This window comes from Rhincodon typus, chromosome 3 (genome assembly GCF_021869965.1).
Source record: "Rhincodon typus isolate 14 chromosome 3, sRhiTyp1.1, whole genome shotgun sequence".
In the NCBI taxonomy this organism is placed as follows: domain Eukaryota; kingdom Metazoa; phylum Chordata; class Chondrichthyes; order Orectolobiformes; family Rhincodontidae; genus Rhincodon; species Rhincodon typus.
Genome location: NC_063334.1, coordinates 44172920 through 44199024, shown reverse-complemented (window position 1 = coordinate 44199024; position 26105 = coordinate 44172920). Strand labels below are relative to the sequence as shown.

The 26105-nt window shown below is 40.7% G+C and overlaps 1 protein-coding gene across 1 annotated transcript in view; it reads left to right on the top strand.

Annotated features, from left to right (window-relative positions):
* The window catches only part of LOC109918161 (multiple PDZ domain protein), a 263630-nt gene that overhangs the window by 117368 nt on the left and 120157 nt on the right, over positions 1–26105 (top strand). The window contains exons 18-19 of the mRNA XM_048620387.1: positions 4735–4933; positions 12146–12250. Of these exons, the coding sequence (XP_048476344.1) occupies positions 4735–4933; positions 12146–12250 (304 nt within the window). The remainder of the gene's footprint in view (positions 1–4734; positions 4934–12145; positions 12251–26105) is intronic.

Below are 26105 nucleotides of genomic sequence, written 5' to 3'. Positions count from 1 at the left end.
CAGTCCGGAGTAGCTAAATTTGTTTGAAACTAACTCACAGCACCGCGGTAGTGCCACATTGATTGCTGGGAAGTATCCTCAGTGTGAGCATTCGAGCTTCTTTCCACAATGACCATGTGGATATGCCATCATTTGGATCTGGCTGAGAGTCACAGATCTTTGGTCTCAAAGAATGAGGCCTATTGGGAGGTGTCAAGTGTGATCTTAAATGACTGAGCAGACTTGACAGGCCATATGGTTTTTTCCTGTTGCAATTTCTGTACTCTTAAATCAAGAAAGTTCTAAGCTTCACCTGCAGTCTTCCTTTAGTCTGTGTGAAATGAATGATCTGACAATGGACCTAATTTTAAATAGTAGTTTATAGTTACATCCTCAAGGATAGAAAGCCATTTGTTGATAACTTCACAAATTGTGGAGTAATTTATTTCCCACATCCTCACAATCACACCCCATCAAATATGCTGACTGGAGCACAAATAAGTTTTTTTATGTTGGCAAAGCACCTAGTAAGTAACCTGAAGGAAGAAAGACTTGTTAAGAAATGGAAAGAAGAGAAATGGACACCATTGTCACAAGCAGATAGAAAGCTCATTGTGGTTGTGTGGTAGTATCATGTATAAAACTTCTGCTCCTGTATAAAACCAATATTTAATCTCTGAAGTAGCAGCATTATACTTTGTATGCTGGAAATCTGGAATCATGACAGAAATACTGCTCTTGCTAAAATATTTACAACATTTCCTGTTTTAATTTCAGTGTTTATTTTGTTTAACTAAGGATTTTGCTGTTGAAAATGCATATAAAATTTAAAATGTACAAATCTAATTTATCATGTCTTGCTGCCATCTGCAGTCTGTAGCTGCAACTCTGCCATTGCAGTTCATTACTTATTGAGCCAGATTTTCCAGTCTTTGGATTTTCAGATGAGTGCAAGATCCAAGATGCAGGTTAGAACTTGATAGAAGTCCTCAGATGAGTCAGACATAGAAATTGTCCAGGATGTACGGACAGCACAGTAGCTCAGTGGTTAGCACTGCTGCCTCACAGCGCCAGCAATTCAGTTTTGATTCCAGCCTCGGGCGACTGTCTGTCTGGAGGTTGCACATTCTCCCTGTGTCTGTGTGGGCTTTCTCCAGGTGCTCTGATTTCCTCCCACAGCCCAAAGATGTGCAGGTTAGGTGAATTGTTAAATTGCCCATAGTGTTCAGGAGTGTGTAGATTAGGTGGGTTACAGGGGGGATGGGTCTGGGTGGGATGCTCTGAAGTTCGGTGTGGACTTGTTGGGCCGAAGGGCCTGTTTCCACACTCTAGGGATTCTATATTGTTCGAACTTTCAACACACAATTTCTCTACTTCCCAAGATCCTCTGTGAATGACTCTAATTCTGAACTAACAATAGAGCATTTGGATTGTTGCCGGATTGTTACCTGACCACCAGCTGTTGCACTGGAGTATAAGACCGTAAGATAGAAGAGTAGAATTAAGCCATTTGACCCATCAAGACTGCCCCTCGATCTTGACTGAAAAGTTTCTCGACTCTGTTCTCCTGCCTTCTCCCTGTAATTTTGGATCCCTTACTCTCTTTCTTAAATATATGCAAAATGACTTGCGCTCCACAGCCTCCTGTGGCAATGAGTTCTATAGACTCACTACTCTTTTGCCATCTGTGGCTAAAGAAATTCCTCCTCATCTTCGTTCTAAAGGGTCATGTCTTCACTCTAAGGCCTTTTGGATGTCAGTGTCTCCTGCTAACTCTACATGCATACGCACACATCCCACCCCTAACCCTAAGCTCCATCCATGACAAGCCCTTTATCCCTGGGATCGTTCTTGTAAACCTGCTCTGGAGATTCTCCAAGGCCAGCACCATCTTCCTTTTTAATATGGGGCCCATAGCTGCTTTCAACATGCCAGTGTAGTCTGACAATAGCCTTTTATATCCTTCACAGTACATTTCTGTTCTTGTATTCTCAACCTCTTGAAATGAATGCTAACATTGCATGAGCCACCTTAACTGCCAGTTGAACTTGCAAATTAACCTTGAGAGAATTCTGAACTAGGATTTCCAAATCCTTTCTTATGCTTCGGATTTCCGAGGTCTTTCCCCATTTAGAAAAGTCTGTGCCTCTTTGAATACGTTACCTCCTCCTTTCTCACATTGTATGCTATCTGCCACACTGCACCCATTATTGTACCTTGCCCAAGTCCTTCTGCAGCCTCTTCACCTCCTCAATGCTACCTATTCCTCAATATCTCTGTGACACCTGCAAACCTAGCAATAATGCCATCAGTTCCTTTTGTCCAGTTCATGAATGTATAATGTGAATAGTATAGTTTCAACAATGACCTCTGGAATTCCACTAGTCCCTGGCTGCCCCCCTGCTTTCTGCCAGTCAGCCAATCCTCTGTCCATGCCAGTACTTGCCCATAACACCATTAATACCATTACTTCTGATCTTATCTCATTTAGCAGCCCCCTGTGTGGCACCTTATCAAAGACCTTCTGGAAATCCATATAAGTTGCATCCTCTTGCTATCCTTTATCCAACTTGGTCGCAACGTTATCAAAGAATTCTTATAGACTTGTCTAGCATGACCTACCCTTGACTCTGACCAGCTCCTCCCTTGTGTCTTTGTAGTTAACTTTTCCTCCAACTTAATGCCATTATTTCTGATTCCAGCTTCTCCCCCTCAAACTGCAGGATGAATTCTATCATGTTATGGTCACTGTCCCCTAGGGGGTTCCTTCACCTTAATTAAGTCTCCCTCATTACACATCACCAAAATCAGAGTTGTCTGTTCCGTAGTGGGCTTTACCACAAGCTGCTGTTTATTTTTTTAAAAAAGAAGTCTCATTGACATTCCAGGAAGTCCTTTTTCTTGGGATCCACTACCAACAATTTTTCCAGTCCACCTGCATATTGAAGTCCTCCATGTTTATTGTAATAGTGCCTTTTTTATGGCTAGGGCTGGTTAGCCCCTGCAGATCTGACTAGTTTTGTCAGATCCCATGACAGCTTCCTCCCATTACCACTAATTACTGTGCCCCCACATTTAAAACACTGAACTACCTGTCACATGAGTGTTTGCTGTATGTTGCAGATGGAGCTCAAGTTGAAGGGTTCTAGTTTTCTGACATCCTGAAAATTTCAACACTTTTTTAACTTGCTCCACCATAGAATCATAGAATCCTTACAGTGTGGAAACAGGCCCTTCGGCCCAACAAGTCCACAGCGAACCTCAGAGCATCCCACCCAGACCCATCCCCCTATAACCCACCTAATCTACACGTCCTTGAACACTATGGGAAATTTAGCATGACCAATCCACCTAACCTGCACATCTTTGGACTGTGGGAGGAAACCGGAGCACCCGGAAGAAACCCACGCAGACACGGGGAGAGTGTGCAAACTCCAGACAGACAGTGGCCCAAGGCTGGAATTAAATCCGGGTCCCTGGCACTGTGAGGCAGCAGTGCTAACCACTGTGCCACTGTGCTGCCCCCTGTATGTATATCTACCCACCTAACCAGATTAACCCCACTTGTGCCACCAAAAGAACCACTGCAGATGAGTTTGGAAAGCTGTTTAGAGCCATGGATTGGATGTGTAGTGAACTAGCATGTTGCAGAAGTTGCAATATCATCTTTTAATTATTAAATGATATGTAGTTCATTAAGGTGATTTCTACTGTTAAAATTATTTAAAGTCTGTTTTTATTCACTGGTAGTGGACAGGCACTTCAATTAAAATGTTTTATTTTTATTTTTACAAACGTTTCAGATCTATTTATATATTGCACTTTATTACCACCCTTAAATTCATTCGGTATTTTTAATAATAAAATTGAGGATTGCAGTTGCATAGATGATTCTATGTGTACCATTATACAAAATTAGAAAATCTTGCTGAAATAGTGTTGAAAAATCTCAGCAGATCTGGCAGCATTTGTGGACACAAACATTAATATTTCATGAAACATTAACTCTGTTTCTTACTCCAAAGATGCTGCCAAACCTGAGTTTTTCTAGCAGTTGGATGCTGGAAATATTTTGCTTTTAGTAAAATCTTGCTGATTGCTTCCAAAGTACAAACTCTGCCTCAAATGAGTTAGTCCACCTGTAGGTGTTACTTTTTACTGCTGTAGAAACTATATGGCAAAATCTGAATCTTGCATCATCTCAGTGGGGGAAAAATAAGTTTGTGGAGGAAATTTATTTCAAAAATGATATTGTTTTTGTTTTAAATTCATTATTTTTAAAACCGTCTGTAGTGTTGTTAACACTTAGTTGCCATTCTAATAGATGTAATATAATGATTGAGCTATCAGGTTTGAAAGGAACGGCTGGCATTTTTCTTTGAGTAGGAATTTATTTGGTGTTCTGTAGGAAGTGCTATGTAATTAAAGATCTTGAAAATTCCATGTTTTGCTGTTAACGAACTCTGTTTCCAGTTATTTTGGGGCTAATGAAATATTGGTAAAGGAAGCGAGCAAGTAGTGAAATTGATTACTTTAGTTCACTTGTAATACTTCTTTGCAGAGACCAGAGGAATTTAAGTCTTTCTCTTGAAATATCTTTTGAACTTTGTCATTTTCCTCAGGTAACTAAATACATTGGGAAAGCCACAATTATAAAAGTGCGTGGGAAAAATGGCTTTTTGTGTTAAATGGCTAACTTTATTTCACACTTTTTAATATTCTGTTGTATGTGTGAATATCTTCCTAAACTTGTAGGAATGACTGTGAGTGCCAGTAAAGATGGCTCAGGAATGATGGTGCGTAACATTATTCATGGTGGATCCATCAGTCGTGATGCCCGAATTGGGGTAGGTGACTCCATCTTAGCAATCAATGGGGAACCAACTACAGATCTCACCAATGCTGAGTCTCGTGCGATGCTTCGAAGATACTCTTTAACTGGACCAGACATAATGTAAGTGACAAAAGAAAATTTAAGACTTGAATAATTAGTAGTGTGGTGAAAGATAGGTGATAAAGACGAAAAGCTATTAATGTTTAAATCCTTCTAGCTCTAAAACTCTCCTCGTATATTTGACCGCTTTGACAAGTTCTATGACTGTGACTGAGAAAATCCACAACATTCTAAATCAGCCCACAGCATTCTAAAGGAAAATCGAACATTTTTTTTAATTTAAAATGTCAGGACCTGCATACAGATCCATGTCTTCTCCAAAAACTGTCGGTCTTTTTTACTTAAGTTGGCTGTACCCTACCTGTATTTCAATTTCCAGTGAAATCTAACAATGAATTTTTGAAATGTTGTTTATAAACAAACAGACTAGCAAACAGGGGCCTAAGCAGCACTTCAGCTCACCTTCCATGGCAAAGGGAATGAGCTAAGCAAAATAGCCAGCGATACTAAGGATATTGTTTTTACTCCATAAATTATGATCTAAAATTCATTGTCTAAAAGGCTAGTGAATGCAGATGTAGTGAAAACTTTCAAAACAGAAAAATGATATGTTTTAAAAGTAACATAATTACAGAGCTGCTTTGTAGGGCTATGGTACTATGCAGGCGAGGTGGATTAGTCATGAGAAACACAGAGTTGATAGAGGATAGGGTGATTCTGGGTGGGATACTCTATGGAGGGTTGGTGTGGACTTAATGGACTGAATGAATCCCTACAGTGTGAAAGCAGGCCAATGTTTATGATTCTATACGAATTAGATAACTCTTAGATAGTTAGATAACTCCGCAAACACATTGAATAGAATACATGTATCCCGAGCCCTATGATTCTGCATATGAAATCACAATGAAATAGATTTATTTTGTATGTGGTATTAAATGCATACAAAGTACTCCATTATTTTCACTGTTAGTTCATACCAGGCTTTAATATCTGTGCATCTTTCATGAAAATTGCACACATAATGTGCCACTAGTGTAAAAAATGCTGCATCATAATACTTTTCACATTCTAGATCTCCATATACACCTGGTGACGATCAATCCTCTTTTTATGTGTGATTATTAGAGTGTTTTAAGAAACTGCTGCAAGTATATAAAATGATTAACTGTCATTTTAATAAACACCGCATGCCTTAATCATGAGATAGCAGGAACTGCAGATGCTGGAGAATCTGAGATAACAAGGTGTAGAGCTGGATGAACACAGCAAGCCAAGCAGCATCAGAGGAGCAGGAAGGCTGATGTTTCGGGCCTAGACCCTTCTTCAGAAAACTTAATCATGTTTGATTCACTGGTGACTTTTAGCCAGATACACATTGTTTCAATCTTTCAGGTTTAATTAAATTACTTCAACTTTAAAATTTGATTATTCAAGATAAATTTGAAAGACTATATATAGTTCTGTCACATGAAGATAATGTATTTGTTTACTTCATATTATTAAGGTTCAGGACTTCAAAATTTGCAATTTTGGTGTATCTTGTCATATATTCCTTGATGCATCACCTAGGATTCTGTGCAGATTTTCTGTAGGTTTTTCCAGATTGATCAATGGTTTCTTGATTTGCATTCTAATGTAATGGGTACATCTTGTTATACAAGTAAAGGTAGAAAATTGGCCTATAAGTACATTTGGGTCATGTCAACGTCTCTCTCTTCCTACAAAGAAATACTTTTCGTAGCAACACCTTATGCTGGGTCCTCTCCTTTCCCATGAAGAGTCTGTATTGATTTTTGTCTTTTAAAGAAGTTGTTTTAGTTTCATCCTTTCAGGGATTCAAGTCATCAAGTATCTTACACAAGATCCATCTATTATCATCAGTAATAAATCAAAATATTGCAGCTGCTCGAAATCTGAAAATAACTTACCTCAACTGGCCTTTTTCTGTGTCACTGATTTTCAAGATTGCCAAACTTTGGGGTTGTCCCTGACATATGGCCTGACCTGAATGGGGCCTGATACTAAAGCTTTGGAAGGGACTCCACAGACTTCATGCTGAAAAATGCATTGAGAAAGTTCAGCCTCAGTGGACTGTATGGTGTATATGGAATTCTGCTGATTTTGGGATTCAGATGTTCAAATAAGTTTTGTTCTTAAAACCTGCCCATTTTACTGTACTCAATTATTTGACCCCTAGTGTAGTAATATTACAGGAGTAATCCAGAGAATTGTAATTCAGGTCCTATCAAGATTGTTGAGAACTTGAATTGAAAAGGTGGGAATATGCTGGGTCTTGTGCTGTTGATGAAGGGGGTAGGTGAGACAAATTCTGTCTTAATTATGTCTAGACTCGGCTGTTCCAGTGGTGTCCTGGGAGATGTCCTGCTATCATTTTATGTAAGCATGAACTCCTCCAATTTTGGCCTCTGGTTCCCAAGTTCCACGACAGGACTGCAACACAAACATTTCAGTTCAGTGTTGAGGGACTGCTGTACAATCAGATGTGCCACACTTCAAATGAGATTGTTAAATTGAGGGTAGTGTGAACTTCAAAAGGACATTAACAAGTTGCTGAAGTGGGCAGATGAGATTCATGCAGAATAGTGAGATGATGCACTTAAGTTGGAAGAACGGTGAAAGAAAATATAAAATAGAATACAGAAGGAGACTGCAGAAGTGATTTACTAGAATGGTTCCTGTTATGCGAAACTTTAGGTATGTGAATAGATTAAAGAAATCTTCCTGGTGTTGAGGAGCCTGGGAAGAGAGCTTATTTGAGGTTTTCCAAATCATGCAAGCTGGCTGGAGTAGGTAGGGTGAAGCTGTTTCTGCTTCTTAAAGAAATAAGAACAAGAGGGCATTAAATTAATGTACAACTGAAACAAGGGCAATTTGGGAATAACGTTTTTTCACACTGCGAGCTGTTAGGGTATAGAATACGTTACCTGAAAATGTGGAGACAGGTTCAACTGCAGCATTCAAGTGGTCGTTTTTTTTTGGATATCAATAATGTGCAGGGATATGGGGAAATTCAAGAGATTGGCATTAAATAATAGAGCCAATGAAGGCATGATTGGCTGAATGACCTCATTCTGTTCTGCGATTAATTGTGATTTTAAGGTTTTATATAAATTTAAATCTTCTTTTTATTTTTGTCCTCAATTCCCATCACCCCTCTGACGGCTGTATCTACGGCTTAATATTTAGAATTATTTCTTTAAATCTATCCACTTTGCTACATGTGTCATTACCTTTACATGCTCCATTGTGTCTACCTCTTTTTGGTGAAGCTTTTGTTCATCTGTCCAAATTTACAGGCACTGTAATATTTAGGAGTAAAGTATTTTGCTTAAAAAAAAGCTACAGGTGGCTCGTGTTTTCTTTTGTCATTCCCTGACGGAGAGGTAGCAACCAGAAAAGTAAACAGCTGATCCTACATTTGGTCATCACAAAGCAAAAAGCGTCATTTTAATAAAGCAGTGACCTAAAGCAGTGCATTCGCAATCATTAACTAATACTGTTTCCATTTGACAGTTCAGAACCATGTGATTTGGTGCTACAGTGTTATAGTCTCAGCTTCTCAAATTCTGCTTTTGACCTACTTTATTGCAGTTAAATGAATGCTGTATTTAAATCAATTACCCATAAGGGATGAGCTTTTTGAAAGATTTATTTCAAAGAAGTAAGTAGTCTGCATCTAACCTAAACAAATTATTCTTTGAACCTGGGCACTAAGGCCTGAGTTTCTGCTCCTGATGCAGGTGGTGAACTGGAAGTTCAGATTTTTGCTTTGGGTGAGTGCTTGTTTCATGGGAGTCAGGCTGGGTGACCCCAGAACTGATGCACAGGTGGGCTGGGCTGAAGCTTGGATTTGGTGCTCTACATTTTTTGACCTTTTTTTTAAATCAATGAAACATAAAACAATCCATCAGCCCTCACCACGTATCTACACAAGCTCTCAATTTGTCCCATGGCACTTCATACACCTACTACTCACCCCATGGCTCTCGTACCTCTACGCTAATCTTCGCTATGTCTCCATGGCTATTTATAGCCCTAGTGTCAACTTAGTTCCAACTCATGCCAAGCCATGTTCCCTCATCTACCATCCTTTACATAAGAACTTGGAGCAAAAGTGGGCAATTCAGCCCCTTGAACCTGCTCTGCCATTTGATTGGATCATGGTTGATCTCACATCGGCCTCAACTTAATTGCCTGCTGTTATTAACTGGTCAACCTATAACTAATTTAAAATTGTCTGTTTGCATTTACTCAATGCCCCAGCATCCACCACACTGAGGTAGTGAATTCCACTGATTCATGACCCTCTGAGAGAAGTAAGTTATCCATGCTTTCCCTTATCCTAAAACAATGATCTCCCATTCTAGAATTCCCCACAGGAAACACCCGTCCTACAACTACATTGTCAATCCTCTTTAGCATCTTGCATACCCTGATAAGATGTCCTTTGTTCTAAACCCCTAAACTTCCGTATCAACTCACCCTGTATCCACTGTGAGCAGACCTCAGGACTCATGCTGAGATTAAATAAAGTTTCAAACTAGTGTAGGCTTGGTTCTTTTATAAAAAGCCATTCTGTCATATAAACCCATTTGCACCATTTACATTTGTCAGGTGCTTAATTGATTATAAAAACAAGCATTGGAATTGGAAGGTTGTGTTTTGACAATTTTGAAGTTTCTGAGTAGGTATCCAGGAATGTTGAGGGTTATTTCTTCTATATGATCTAAATGGACTTTAGCAAGGATTTTGAATTAGTGAATCAGTGCAGACTGATCAAGAAAGTAAGAATCCATGGGATCTGAGGCAAAGTGGCACATTGAATCCAGAATTGCCTAAGAAGAAGGAAACAAGGTGACAGTAGAGGATGTTTTTGAGACTGAATGTCCTGTTTCACCAAAAACAGACTTGGTGCTGGGGACATTGCAGTTTGTGGTATGCAGGATTGGGATAAAAATGCAGGCAGTATGGTCAAGAGGCTCACAGATGGCACGAAAGTTGGTTGGGAGGAAGATAGCTATAAACTGCAGGAGGATTCAACGGTCTGCTCAGATGGGCAGAGCAGTGGCATATGAAATTCAACCTGGAAAAGTGTGAACCGATGCATTTTTATAAAAGGTGACCAAAAAGATAGATGAGGGCAGTAGAGTAGATGTTGTGCAGTTTTGGTCGCTGCACAATCAGATGTGGAGGTTTTGAAGAGCATGCAGAAGAGATTTACCAGAATGTTGCCTGGATTAGTGTATTAGCTATAAGAAAAGGCTGGACAAATTTGAATTGTTTTCGCTGGAACTTTGGAGGCTGAGGTGTGATCTGATAGAAGTATTTGAAATCATGAGGGGCATGGATAGGTTGGATGGAAATGTGAAATACTAGAGGATGTAGGTTTAAGGTGAGGAAGGAAAGTCTTTTTTTGATGTAGTAGGTGCCTGGAACAAGCTGACAGGGAACGTGGTAGAAGCGGATACAATAACAAACTTTAAGGGGCATTTAGACAGATGCACGATCAGGCAGAGAATAGAAGGATGTGGACTATGTGCAAGCAGACAGGATTATTTTAGAATAGTATCATAGTTGGCACAGGCTTGGTGGGCTGAAGGGACTGTCTCTGTGCTGAATTGTTTTATGTTCTATTTGGAGAGGGCTAACAAGTCAAAGGATCACAATATGAATGATAGGGAATATGAATATATTGAAGATCGGAAGGACCTTGGTCTGCATACCCACAGACATCTGAAAGTGGGTAGATGAGGTGGTAAAGAAGGCTTGTGATTTGCCTTTGTTAGCTGATTCGTAGAATAGAAGAGCAAGGAGGATGTGTTGGAACTCAACATGTTGGTTAAGCCATTATTGGAGTACTGTGTGCAGTTCATGTCACCAAATTATAGGAAGGATGTGATTGCAGTGGGGATTTGCCAGGATGTTGCCTGGGCTGGGGAATTTGAAGTATGAGGAAGGATAGATAGATTGAGCTTATCTGGAGCAGCCCTGAGACAGAAATGTTGGCCAGCAATATGGTGGTGTTGAAGTTGCAAGCAACTGGAAGCTCGGGGTCATTTTACAAATAGAATATGCTCTATTGACACTTGGCACAAGCTGGAACAACAGCATCTCATTTTCCACCTAGGACTCTGTAGCCTTCAGGATTCACTAAGTTCAATAACTTTAGAGCCTGACCACCTCCTTCCATGTCCTTTATCCGTCCCCACAATCGGGCCCTGTCATGACATGGGCTGCTTTCAGTGCAGCCAATCCATTTTCACTCATGGTCCCATTTTCATCTTTGCTCCTTTTGGCTTACTATCAACAATTACTTTGACTAACAATACAAATAAATCTTCAAAAAGAATTTGAGTAATTCAGATTTAGTCAAGATAAATAGGATATTGAGACGTTATGTAAGTGACCCCATCTATGTGTGGAGAGAAAAAAAATCAAATAATTAGCTGGAATATGGCACTTTTTTGATTTTCCTGCAACTGTAACAGGTTGGATTTAGAGAAAAGAAATGTTTCCATTGGTTACTGTTATTTTCAGTAAATGATTATTAGTGTCTTGTGTAGGGAAATTCATCTCAAATTTGTAATCAAAAAAGAATGTGAAAACTCATGGAATACCAAATAAAAGCGTCGCATGAATGAGAAGTGTAAGAGAATTTGACTCTGGCATAAAAACAAAATGATTTTACTTTCCTATTCCAAATGGCAAGTGCTGGAGGAACTCAGCAGGTCTATTAGTATCTGTGAAGAGAAAGAGGCAACGTTTTGAGTCCAGTATGTCTCTTGTTTGGAACTCGAACTTTTAGACTCAAAATGTTCACTGTGCCCCTCTCTGCACAGATGCTGCCAGACCTCCTGAGTTTCTCCAGCACTTTGTTCTATTTCAGATCCTTCAGCATCTGCAACATTTTACTGTTACTGTTTGAAGTGTATTCATGTTCGTTTTTCTATTTGATGCCTCTAAGCCATAGAATCTATAAGTTGTAGATATGAAATGCATGTTGAAACATAATATAGTACTCAAAGATTCAGATACTAATTTAATAGATCTGAACAACTTCAGAATACACTTTTAAGATAAACCTTGATTTAAAATAATCATATTTCCAAATCACTTTTTGAGAGCCTAAAGGTATTTCAGGTATCCCTAGCGGTCCTATTGATGCAGTCATCTCTTCGCCACTTTTTTAGAATCCATGAAGTTGTTAATAAAGTGTGGGATTTGTATGTTTACATTATTTTGTTGCAGTATCACATATGTACCTGCAGAGAACTTGGAAAAGTATAGGCTGATCATGAGTAGACAACTTGAAGGAATCACCACAGCTAATGCATCATCATTGCTCCCTGCCAGGTGAGTCCTAGTTTCAGTCAAGGTCACTGATTGATTGTTTGTTTTTTTTTTTTTTTTGTTTAAATTTGGAGTAAAGATTTTCTTAAATAAAAATAGAAATTGCTGGAGAAACTCGGCAAATCTGGCAGCATTTGTGGAGAGAAAGCAGAGTTAATGTTTCAAGTCCAGTGACCCTTCAAAACTAGTGGAAGCTAGGAAAGGTGGTATATATGCTGAAGATGGGGGTGAAGGGGTGGTGGGATGGTGGGGGTGTTTGGCGTGTGTGGTTTAAAGGAGACCGTATATATGGAGATGGAGCCCAGTCTGTCTAACTGCTTTTCTCCTCTTCTGTCATCCCTAAACCCCCTGCCACTTGCCTTTAAATCTAATAGGTCTAAACAAATGCAGAATACACTTTAAGGGGCAAAACTCGGCCTCCTCTTGGGATTTAAGGCAGGGCGAGGATGCGATATTGGATAAGCGTTTTGGGATCAGAGATGGTACGGTGGCTCAGTGGTTAACACTGCTGCCTCACAGCACTAGGGACCCAGGTTCAATCCCACCCTTGGGTGACTGTCTGTGAGGAGTTTGCACATTCTCCCCGTGTATGCATGGGTTTCCTCCGGGTGCTCTGGTTTCCTCCCACAGTCCAAAGATGAGCAGGCTAGGTGAATTGGCATGCTTAATTGCCCATAGTGTTCGGGGATATGTAGATTAGGTGGGTTATAGGGGGATGGGTCTGGGTGGGATGCTCTGTGGGTCAGTGTGGACTTGTTGAGCCGAAGGGCCTATTTCCACACTATAGGGATTCTATGATGATGAGACTGTGATTCTATTAGTTTTAAAGTAGTTATGAAAAAAGATAGGCCAGTTCCACAAATTAAATTTTTAAATTTGGGAAAGGCTAATTTTGATTGTATTGGACAGGAACTTTTAAAACGTGATTGGGGGAGGCTGTTCACAGGCAAAGGGACATCTGGCAAGTGGAAAGCTTTCAAAGTTGGGGTAATGAACATTCGGGTAAAGCGTGTTCCTGTTAGTGTGAAGGGTACGGCTGGTAGGAGTAGGCAACACTGGATGGCTCAAGATATTGAGGCTCCAGTCAAAGGGAAGGAGGTATAGTTCAGGTATAGACAGTTGAGATCAAGTAAATACCTTGAAGTATAGGAGGTGTAGGAGTACACATAAGTGGGAAGTCAAGAGGGCAAAAAGGAGACATTAAATACGTTTGACATGTGGTAAATGAGAATCCAAGGCGATTCTACAAGTATATCAAGGGCAAAAGAGTAACTAGGGAGAGAATAAGGCCCCTTAAAGATCGAGGCCATCTGTGTAGAACAACAGGAGTTAGGTGAGATCCTAAACTAATTTCTCATGAATACTTACTGTGAAGAAAGACACAGAAGGTAGACCTTGGGGAAATAAATAGTGATAGTTTGAAAAGAGTCCACATCACAGAACAGGAGGTTCTGGAGGTCTTAAAACACATAAAAGTGACCTGATAGGACATTGAGGAAAGCTAGGGAGGAAATTGTGAGGCCCCTACCAGAGATATTCGAATCAGCGACAGCCACATGCATGGTACTGAAAAGACTGGAAGGTTGCCAATGTGCCATTAATTAAGAAAGATAGTAAGGAAAAGCCAAGGCACGATAGACTGGTGAACCTGTCACCAGTGGTGGGTAAGTTGTTAGAGGAGATTCTGAGAGACAGGATTACATGTATTTGGAAAGGTAAGGACTGATTAGGGGTAGTCAGCATGGCTTTGTGCAAGGGAAATCATGTCTCTTAAACTTGATTTGAGTTCTTTTAGAGATGACGAGGAAGATAGTTGAAGGCAGAGCAAAAGACATTGTCTACATGGACTTTAGACAAGGTTCAACATGGTAGACTGGTTAGTAAGGTTAGATTATATGAGATCCACATAAAGCTAATCAATTGGATACAAATTGGCTTGATGGTATGAGACAGAGGTTTGTAATAGAGGGTTGTTTATTGGACTGGAGGCCTGTGACCAATGGGGTTCTGCAAGGAAAGGTGCTGGGTACACAGTTGTTTATCGTTTATATAAATGATTGGATGACAAATGGCTAATAAGTTTGTGGACGACACCAAAATTGGTGGTATAGTGGACAGTGAAGAATGTTATCCGAGTACAATGGCATCTTGATCAACTGTGTCATTGGCAGAGGAATGGCAGGTGGAGTTCAATTTAAATGTGAGCTGCTGCATTTTGATAAACCAGAACATGACTTGTATAGTTAATAGTAGGGCCCTGGGGAGTGTTGTCGAACAGAGACACCTAGGGGTGCAGGTACATTGTTCATTGAAAGTGTTGTCACAGTTCGACAGGGTGGTGAAAAAGGCATTTGGCGCGCTTGCCTTCATAGGTCTGAGCACTGAGTACAGGAATTCGGATGTCATGTTATAGCTGTACAAGAAGTTGGTGAGGTCACGTTTGGAATACTATGCTTGTTGCACTGCAAAAGGAAAAATGTCATTGAACTGGAAAGAGTGCAAAAAAAATTTACATGTATGTTACCAAGACTGGTGGGTTTGAGTAATAAGGGGAGGCTGGATAAGCTAAGACATTTTGTCCCTGGAGTTCAGTAGGCTGAGGGGTGACCTTGAGGTTGAAATGAATAGCCAATGTCTTTTCCCCAGGGTAGGGGAGTCCAAAACTAGAGGGCATACGTTTAAGTTGAGGGGGGGAAAGATTCAAAAGGGACCTGAGCAGCAACGTCTTCAAACAGGGTAGTGCGTACATGGAATGAGCTGCCAGGTGAAGTAGCAAAGATGCGTACCATTACAGTATTCAAAAGAGATTTAGATGTGTACGTGGATAGGAAAGCATAGAGGGATGTGGGCCAAGTGCAGGCAAATGGGGCTAGTTTAGTTTAAGGAACCTGGTCGGCATGGGTAAGTTGGGCCGAAGGGTCTGTTCCCGTACTGTAATTCTCTATAAACTTTATTTTAAAATAATTAAGAATTTCCAAATCACTTTTTAAGACCCTGAAAGATATTTCAAATATCCAGGGCATGATGGGCTGCACAGTGGTTCAGTGGTTAACACTGTGCCTCATAGCGATAGGTACCCAAGTTTGATTTTCCTTGGATGACTGTAGAGTTTGCATGTTATCCCTGCATCGGTGTGTGTTTCCACTGGGTGTTCAAGTTTCCTTCCACAGTCCGAAGGTTACATGGATTGGCCATGGCAATGTTGCCCTGTAGTGTCAAGGAATGCGTAGGCTAGGTGGGTTAGTTATGGCAAATGACTGACGTTATGAGGAAAGGGTGGGGACTGGATCTGGGTGGCATACTTTCCAGAGGGTCTGTGCAGACTTGATGGATTAAATGACCTCTTTCTGCACTGTAGGGGATTCTATGCCTTATGGTCGTTTACCCCGCTACCAAGGGGAAAAGTTCCTTCTCGTTTACTCTATAGGTGCCCTGTATAATGTTATATATCTCAAACATGACCCCCCACTTAGTGTCCTGTGCTCCAAGGTTGGATTGACTGGACTTGTTTCCACGGGAGTATAGAAAAAATGAGGAATGATTTGATTTTAAAAATTAATTTTGTGGGGTGTGGGCATCACTGGCTGGTCAGCATTTATTGCCTGTCCCTAGTTGCCCTTTAGAAGGTGGTGGTTAGCTGCCGCCTTGAACCGCTACTGTCCACCTGATGTGGGTTGACCCACAATGCCATTAGGGAGTGAATTCCAGGATTTTGACCCAGTGACGATAAAGGGATGGTGATATATTTCCAAGTCAGGATGGTGAATGGCTTGGAGGGGAACTTGAAGGTGGTGGTGTTCCCAGATATGTTTTGCCCATCTCCTCCTAGATCGACGTGGTCGTGGGTTTGGAAGGTTCTATCTGAGGATCTTTGGGGAATTTCTGCACTGCATCTTGTGGACAGTACACACTGCTGATACTGAGCGTCAGTGGTGGAGGGAGAGGATGCTTGTGGATGCAGTGCCAATCAAGTGGGCTGCTTTGTCCTGGATGGTGTCAAGCTTCTTGTGTTGTTGGGGCGTTACTCATCCAAGAAAGTGGGGAGTATTCTATCACACTCCTGACTTGTACCTTGTAGGCAGTGGACAGACTTTGGGGAGTCAGGAAGTAAGTTACTCGCCACAGTATTCCAGGCCTCTGACCTGCTCTTTTAGCCACTGCATTTATGTGGTGGGTCCAGCTGAGTTTCTGATCAATGATAACTCCCAGGATGTTGATAGTGGAGGATTCAGTGACGGTAATATCATTGCATGTTAAGGAGCAGTGGTTGGGTTGTCTCTTGTTCATGGTGGTCATAGCCTGGCATTTATGTGGCATGAATGTTACTTGCCACTTGTCAGCTGAAGTCTGGGTATTGTCCAGATCTTGTTGCATTTGGACACCGACTGCTTCAGTGTCTGAGGAGTTGTGAATGGTGCTGAATATGGTACAATCATTAACGCGCATCCCCACTCCTGACTTTGTGATGGAGGGAAGATCATTGAAGCAGCTGAAAATGGTTGGGTCTAGGACACTACCTTGAGGAAGTCTTGCAGAGATGTCCTGGAGCTGAGATGACTGACCCCCAATCACCACGACCATCTTTCTGTGTGTCAGGTATGACCCTAGCCGCTGCAGAGTTTGCCCCATGATACCCATTGATTCCAGTTTTGCTAGGGTTCTGTGATGCCACACTTGGTTGAATGCACCTCACCTCTGGAATTCAACTTTTTTGTCAATTTTTTAAACCAAGGCTGTAATGAGATCAGGAGCTGAGTGGCCCTGGCGGAACCCAAACTGGGCATCACTGAGCAGTTGCTGCTTGATTGCTATTGGCACCTTCCATCACTTTTTACTGATGATCGATAGTGGACTGACAGAGCGGCAATTAGCCAGGTTGGATTTGTCCTGCTTTTTGCGTACAGGGACGTACTTGGGCAATTTTCCACATTGTCTGGTAGATGCTAGTGTTGTAACAGTACTGGAACATCTTGGTTAGGAGAACAGCAAGTTGTGGACCACAAGTCTTCAGTACTATTGCTGGAATGTTGTCAGGGCCTTTGCAGTATCCAGTGTCTCCAACCATTTCTTGATATCACGTGAAGTGAATCAAATTGGTTGAAGACTGGCATCTGTAATGCTGGGAACCACTGGAGGAGGCTGAGGTGCGTCATCTACTCAGCAATTCTGGCTGAAGATTGCTGTGAATGCTTCAGCCTTGTTTCTTGCACTGAAATGCTGGGCTCTTCCGTCATTGAGGATGGGGATATTTGTGGAATTTTCTCTTCCAGCAAGTTTCACGACTGGATGTGGCAGGACTGCAAAGTTTTTAGATCTGATCTGTTGGTTGTAGAATCGCTTAGCTCTGTCTATCTCTTGTGGCTTATGCTGTTGGTGTGCAGGTAGTCCTGTTTGGTGGCTTCATCAGGTTGACACCTCATCTTCAGGTATGCCTGATGCTGCTTCTGGCATGCCTTCCTGCACTCTCCATTGAACCAGGGTTGATCCCTTGGCTAGATGGTAATGGTTGAGTTGGGGATATGTTGGGCCATGAGGTTACAGATTGTCCTGGAGTACAGTTCTGCTGTTGATGGCCCACAATGCCTTATGGATGCCCAGCCTTGAGTTGCTAGATCTGTGTGAAGTCTGTCCCATCTAGCATGGCGATAGTGCCACACATCACGATGGAGGTTATCCTCAATATGAAGGTGGGACTTTGTCTTCACAAGAACTGTGTGTGGTTTTCATTCTTACTGATACTATCATGGACAAATGCATCTGCAGCTAGCAGATTGGTAAGGATGAGGTCAAGTATTTTTCCATCTTGTGTGTTCCCTCACCCACCTGCAGTAGAGCCAGTCTAGCAACTATATCTTTCATGACCCGACCAGCTCAATGATAGTACTGCTGCTGACCCACTCTTGCTTGTGTACACTGAAATCCCCCATCCAGAGTACATTTTGTGCCCTTGCCATCTTTAGTGCTTCGTCCAAGTGTTGTTCAACACGGAGGAGTATGGATTCATTGGTATCTGGTAATCAGCAGGCAGTTTCCTTGCCCATATCTATCCTGAAGCCATGGCTTCATGGGGTCTGGCGTCAATGTTGAGGATTCCCGGGGCAGCTCCCTCCCAACTGTATATCTCTGTGCTGTCACCTTTGCTGGGTGTGTCCCGTTGGTGAGGCAGGACATATCATGGGACAGTGGTAGTGGTGTCTGCAACATTATCTGTAAGGTATGATTCCACGAGTGTGACTGTCAGGTTATTGCTTGACGAGCCTGTGAGACAGCTCTCTCAATTTTGGCACTCGCCAATAGCCTTCAGCCTCAGATGTTAGTGAGTAGGACTTTGCAGGGCCGACAGAGCTGTTTCTGCCGTTGTCTTTTCTGGTGCCTAGGTAGATGCCTGGTGATCGTTCCAGTTTTATTTCGTTGAGACTTTGTAGCGATTGGAATGGAACAACTGAATGACTTGCTAGACCATTTCAGGGGGCAATTGAGAGTCAACCACATGTTGTTGGTCTGGAGTCACATGTCGGCCACCCCAGGTGAGGATGGCAAATTTCCTTCCCTGAAGGACATTAGTGGACCAGATGGGTTTTTCCAACAATCAACAATGGTTTCATGGTCATCAGTAGACTGTTAATTCCAGATTTGAAGAGTATAAGATTCTGAATAGCCTTGACAAGGTGAGCAATGAAAGAGTGAATCCAAAATTGAAATACTGTTTGAAAGTTAGGCGTTGCTTTTTCAGGACGGGTGAGGATGTATTTTTGTATCAAGGTGAAATGACTTTGGAGCTCTCCATCTCAGGTGATTGAGGAGGGCCATGAAATATTTTTAGGCAGAAGTAGGTATATTCTTATTAGAAAAGGGATCGCAGGTTTGCAGGGATAAATGGGAATATGAAATTCAAAACAAGTCAATTTTGTTGAATGGTGGAGTAGGTTTGGTGTAAAATGTATCGTTTCTACTATTTCATGTGCTTGTAAATGGCCATGTGGTTTTAAAAAAATCTGCCCTGTGAGCAACAGTGATTCGTGAGATTTTCTAAATGTTTTCTAAGCAATTTCTAAGCCTCAGCATTGAAATTGAGAATAGAGAGTGAGTTGTAGAAACCAAAAGCTTTAATGGAAAACCTTGAGCTTGGAGATCCATGCTGTCTTTTCAAATGGAGAACGTGCTTTCGATGCGCTTCCATTTTGGTGCACCTTCTCCCTAATGTTTCAAACTATAGAAAAACTAGAATTATCAATTGAGCCTCAATTATGGAGGCGTGTGGCTGCAGTAGAAGTCACATTGAGAACGTCTCCAGGCTGTATAAAGTGCAGTCGCCTATACTATGCTTGGATGCTGTCTACTGTTGTGAAATTGGGATTGGAAAGCAGGATGTTAAAACTTGATGTTTGTAAAATGATAAGGGAGAAGAGTGCGTGGCCTCTTAAAAGATGTGCTTTTTATGTGCTTTAGGGTTTCAAAAAAAGGCCCGTGGGCAGCTTGTGTACAGGTGCACAGAGAGCTCCTAAAATTGAAACATTTGTATCAAAGACTGTATGGTTAGCAATCCAGGCAGCAGTTTTGTTTTGTAAGCAAGACAACCAGTTTGAATATCTGCCAATTAATTTACACCAGACACTTAAAGATTAAAAAGCAATCAAATTTAAATCTGATGGTTTTGACGATGTAGGACTAATCCTATTGAAAGAAATTGAAATGTCATCAAATGTATTAAAGAAGAAGGAATTTGAAAATTGGTGTGAGAGTAACTGCCATCTGATAGATGTTCATAGAATCCCTTCGGTGTGGTCAAATGGCTTAATTCTACTCCTATATCTTATGGTCTTATACTCCAGTGTAACAGCTGGTGGTCAGGTAACAATCCTGGAACAATCCAAATTCTCGGTTTCTAGTTCAGAATTAGTCATTCACAGAGGATCTTGGGAAGTAGAGAAATTGTCCGTTGAAAGTTCAAACATCATAGAATCCCGACAGTGTGGAAACAGGCCCTTTTGTCCAACAAGTCCACACCGAACTTCAGAGCATCCCACCTAATCTACACATCCCTGAACACTACAGGCAATTTAACATGGCCAATTCTCCTAACCTGCACATCTGTGGACTGTGGGAGGAAATCAGAGCACCCAGAAAAAACCCACACAGACATGGGGAGAACGTGCAACCTCCAGACAGACAGTCGGCCAAGGCTGGAATCGAACTGGGTACCTGGTGCTCTGAGGCAACAGTGCTAACCACTGAGCCACTGTGCTGCCCCTGGTTGATGGTTAACAACCATCAGCTCTGAAGTGTAAATCACTGGCTCTCACAGAATTCTCTAAGCTTTCAGAGTAACCATCATCTAACTAAAGGTACAGCGGCACTCTTAGCTAATATTCCTGACTTAAGATCAGCGGAGAAAGCACTGAACGTTCTGGAAGATGTATCCTGGCTGTAATTTCGAGAGACTAAGTTTTAATTTAAAAAAAAAATTTAGTTTATAAAGGCGAGACTTGTATTAATGAGAACAGTGTACCAAAAGAATTTTTTACTCTGGAATAGTTAGTAGTTAAGGGGGAATTGTTTGGTTTGTTAATGGTTCAGTTAATTTGTTCACTGTTAGAATTAGATAAATTGTTACTTGCTGATTAGAGTGAGTGAAAGGATTCATTGGCCACTCCTTTATAACACCTTGAGGGTGAGAGACCACTTTGCACACTTCTTTTAACAAATTACAGGGCAAGGCAAGCTTCTCTGGGGGTTTCAGTTTTAATTTTGGGGTTGGGGGGTGTGGTTGACCTCCATTTTATAAATACTACAGACAGTGGTGTTGTTCCTCAATACCTCTGGGTGCCTGGAGTTTGACTGACCACTTCCAATCAAGATCTGACTAAAGACCTTTTAATAATCCTTCAGACAGCCTTAATCAATTGTCTGCTGGTTTCAGGCCTGGGCTGTGAATTGCCAAAGAAGAAGCATGCAGGCTGGTCCCACTTTTATGCTCACCACTGGGGCCTAAAAGTCAATCCTTCACACTGGTTGATGTTTATCGTATTGTGCATATGAAAATGTTTCATAGTAAATATGTTCTTCCATTTGGGTGCTATAGAAGCGTGTTTGTCCCTACTGTCTTGTGTTAAGAAGGCTTTGGGTAGTGTTGTAAAACAGAGGGACTTAGGGGTGCAGGTACGTTATTCTTTGAAGTTTGTGTCACATAGACAGGGTGGTTAAAAAGGCGTTTGGCATGTTTGCCTTCATTGCTTAGCCCATTGAGTATAGGAGTTGGGAAGTCATGTTGAAGTTGTACAGGACATTGGTGAGGCCTCTTCTGGAATACTGTGTTCAGTTCTGCTCGCGCAGTTATAGGAAAGATATTATCAAGCTGCAGAGGGTTTAAAAGAGATTTACCATACCCAGCAACATCCTGGAAGATTTGAGTTATAAAGAAAGGCAGAATAGGCTGGGACTTTTTACTAGAGTATAGGAGGTTGAGAGGTGACCTGATCTAAGTTGTTTTTTTTTTTTTTTTTTTTTTTTATGGGAGGTATAGGTAGAGTTAATGGTAGTTTTCCATTCCATAGGATGGGGAATTTCAAGACGAGGGGGCACATTTTTAAGGTGAGAGGAGAAATAGATTTTAAAAAGACACAAGGGGCAAATTTTTTAACACAAGGTAGCTCAAGTATGGAACGAATATCCTGACGAAGCAGTGGATATGGGTTCACTGTCGGCATTCTGAGGTTAGGTGGGTTATAGAGGGATGGGTCTTGGTGGAATGCTGTGAGGGTTAGTGTGGACTTGTTGGACCAAAGGGCCTGTTTCCACACTGTAGGGATTCTGAGTTGCAACATTTAAAAGACTATTGGATTGATACATGAATAGAAGTGGTTCAGAGGGATATGGGTAAGAGCAGGCGTGTGGGTCTAGGTTAGTTTGGGATTGTGTATGGCATGGGCTGTTCGGACCAAAGGGTCTGTTTCCGTGGTGTATGAATCTGTGTAAGGGGATTTGACCTTTCCAGGCTCAATTTCTAAAAGTAATTGGTACGCTTGGGTATTCAATCTCCCAAGGAATAGCATTTTTGAAATTCTTCATCTTAATACTAATCAAAATAAGTAGCACCCAAGATTGCTGTGAAATTTTACTCCATCTAACTGAGAGAGTGCCTGTTGCTCCATTCCTTATGCAGGGATTTGTGAAGTTCTGCCGATTATAGAGCTCTTCCAAAAACCTTCCAGAACGATATTGGAACTGCTGGCTCAAACTTCAGTAACATGAATCAGAGCACTGAAGAGGCTCATTGATTCATAGAGTCTGTTATACCAAAAATAGCTTACTACCTACACTAGCCTCACTTTCCTGACTGGACTGATGTCTTGAATGTTATGACACTTCAAGTACTCATTCAAGTACCTTTTTTCAAAGGTTGAAGTTTCTCATGGGCATGGGGAGGGATTAGAGCACAGGAGGAGGCAGTGATTTTTGTCCCTGGCCTGGTGACTGTGAAACTACCATTGATTGTAAAGACCCACCTGGTAGATAAATGCCCTTTAGGGAAGGGAATCTTACTTTCTCTGGACTACTTGAGACTCCAGACACAAAGCAATGTTATTAATTCTTAATTGCCCTCTGAAATCACTGACCACAGTTCAGTGATAACTATGGATGGCAACAAATGCTAGCTTTGTCACTGACTCCAATGTACCATGAAAGAATGAAGGAATCACAATCATGAAATTAGCAATCAAATTCCACATTTACTTTTGAAAACTGCCACTCTTGAACCATGAAGTGATCAATCAGATTCTTCAAATAATTTCTTCATGCTGACTTTGAATACCAGTTTCTTTTTTTTTCCACACTATACAACAAATATACAAAATGACACATTCCTGGTGATAGTGGGGATGCAGGTGGAGTGGGTGCAAAATGTAACCAACTAGGCTGCCATGAATCAACCATGTAATGTTAGAAATCTGTGTGCAGGTTCCGCCTCAAAGCTTGCCTTCTGGCTAAGGCTTGAGGTTTCACTTAGAAATTCCACATGGACCTTCAGCTATTACAGGTTCCCAGCTGCTACAGATAAATTCTGTTCCTGTGAGAAAGTGGTCTGGATTCTTGCTACTTCATGCACCATGACAACTAAGCAGTGCATTTACAAATAATTCTGAGGTTTGAGTATCAGAAAAATAACTTTTCAGTAGTTTTAATACAAGTTACACAAACTCTGATTTAATGGATTTGTTTGAGCTGAGGCACAGTACATTATTGATCATCAATTTGACAAGCAGTATTTTCTGTAAAGAGGAACTATCTGTACCATCAGTAACAGGAAATAAAAACTTTAAACTGAAAGGGAACTAGATAACAGAATATAAAGATTTGGTTATTTTTATACCCATCTGTCACATAATGCTTATTTAAGTCCCAGCAACAGATGTGCTGTTGAACCAATTCAATGCATTACTTCCAACTTGGCTTGTAATGCCTGCAAAATTTGAGTCCCCTGGCATGAATGGTGAACTAATTATTGATCACATATGCTTAACGAATCTGGTTCAGTCCTTCCATCCTTACGACCTCATAGACATGCAGTTCCGTGGATTGCAGAAAGTAAGCAAAGGTAATCTTTAAACAGTGAGCCTGTATTGTTATACTGGACTCAAAGTTTTTTTGCATTGTGGAGTATGACATTTTCATACTTCATGTAATTTTGTGTGCTGCTGGTCAAGTTGTTGTACTCGTTCTCATTTGTTTTATCCTGGACTTAAAAATTGATGCCATGTTGTAAACATTTAGTGGAACATTTGAATGATAAAATAAACATTTTAAATATAAATGAACTATATTTTCTGTATTTGTATTCATGTATCGTGACTTAGTATTTTTAATTTTTGTGTTTTTAAGGTTTACATTTGTGTTTACAGCCATTGACAGCATTGAAAACTTCCTTCGGTGAACACTTTTTGGAATAATACTGTGGATTTAATAATGAATTGAACTTAGATTTAATGGTCATCCTTGCCAGAACGGTCTTTGCAATAATGACATAATAGTTTCAAGCACAGCTTTGGTCTATGAAGCCTTGATTTGTTTGTTCCCATTTAAGCTAAGGCTGAGATTTGACGATCAGTTTCTCTTTAGTTTTTCCTTGAAGAATAAAAAGCACAGAAGCCATATGGTCCACTATAATTGTGTAAGTTCTTGGTGGGGCTGTCCATTTAGTGCCTTGCCTTTTCATTGTAGCCAACTTCTTTTTTTCTGCCCCGCTTTAAAGTAAATTTCCTGTTGAAAGTTGCCACTGAATTAATTTCCACCATCTTTCAAAGAGCAAATTCTAGATCTCTGCACATTTTTTTCACTCTTACAACTGTACCCTCTGGTTACTAAGCCATCAGACAGAGGAATGTTATTCACTGTCAAAAGATTTAATATTCAAGAACACCTCAATCACATCTTCATTAAATCTTCTCTGCTTTGAGGAGAATAATCCCAATATTATAAACTCTGAAACCAATTGTTATTTGCTTTATTATTTATAATCATTAATTTTAAATTTCCTTTTTTATTAGAGGAGACTTTGGTATGGTGGTAATGTCACTGGACAAACAATCCAGAGGCCCAGACAAATGTGCTGGGGATACAAGATCTGATCCCACAACAGCAGCTAAAAAAGTTTAACTTCAATGCATTAAAGCAAAACTCTGGAATCTAAAGCTAGTTTCAGTAATAGTGATCATGGCAGCTATCATTGATTGTTTGTTGAAAATCTAGCTGGCTCACTCACCTTTTAATATAGTAGAAAATCACCAGCCTTACCAGTCTTGGCTTATATGTGACTCCCAACGCAAGCAGTGTGGTTGACTCTTAACTGTGGCCTATCATACCATTTACTTGAAAGGCATTTATGAATGGTCAACAAATGCTGCATATTTGTTGAAAAGACAGTTAGATCTGGTTATAAATTAATATGGAACAAATTTGAGGGGCTGAGTAGCTTACAGGTAGATCATGGCATATAAGTTGACCTCCTCCCAAAAGAAAAAGTCAACGTGTATGTGATGTATAAAACATGAACAGTCATTATTAGTGTTGAAGAACAATGTTTTGAAATGAGGGAAGAATGCCAACGATTCAAGCAAGATTAATATGATATTTAATTGGATTATTTAATGCTACAGGGTACCTTTAACTCAATTCAAATTGAAGCAAAGCAAATATAGCATTTCTTACCCAAAAATAGTTAATGCACGCACTGAGTGTATGCTTATACATGAATTTTAGCACCAAAAATAAAGGAGCATTTTATAAAACTGGGTTTACTTTTGTTTCATGGAATGTGGACACCACTGATGTTAATGGTTGTGGACCATCCCGAATTAATCTTTAAATTGTGAGTTGCTTTCTTGAACTGCTACAGTACTAACACCCACTGACGTTAGGAAGCGACTCTGGATTTTGATCCAGTAATTGTTGTCAGAATGGTGTGTGGTTTAAAGAAGTACTTGCAGGTGATGATATTCCCATGTATCTGCTCCTCTCGCCCTTCTGGGTGGTAGAGGTCAGAGTTTTGAAGATACTGTCAAAAGTGCCTCTGAGCTGCTGCATTGTATCTTGTAAATGTCATACACAGCTGCAACTGTGATCAAAGAGGAAGAGTGTGTTTAGGTTGATGAATGGATTGCCAAACAAGTTGGTTTTTCTGTCCTAGATGATTGTGAGCTGCTTAAATGTTATAGGAGCTGCACTATTCAGGCAAGGGAATTATTCTATCATACTCCCAACATGTGCCTTGTGCAGAGTATTGGGAAGCAGAAGTCGAGTCTCAAATCTCAGAATTGTTAGCCTCTGACCTGCTCTTGCAGCCACAGTATTTATATGTCAG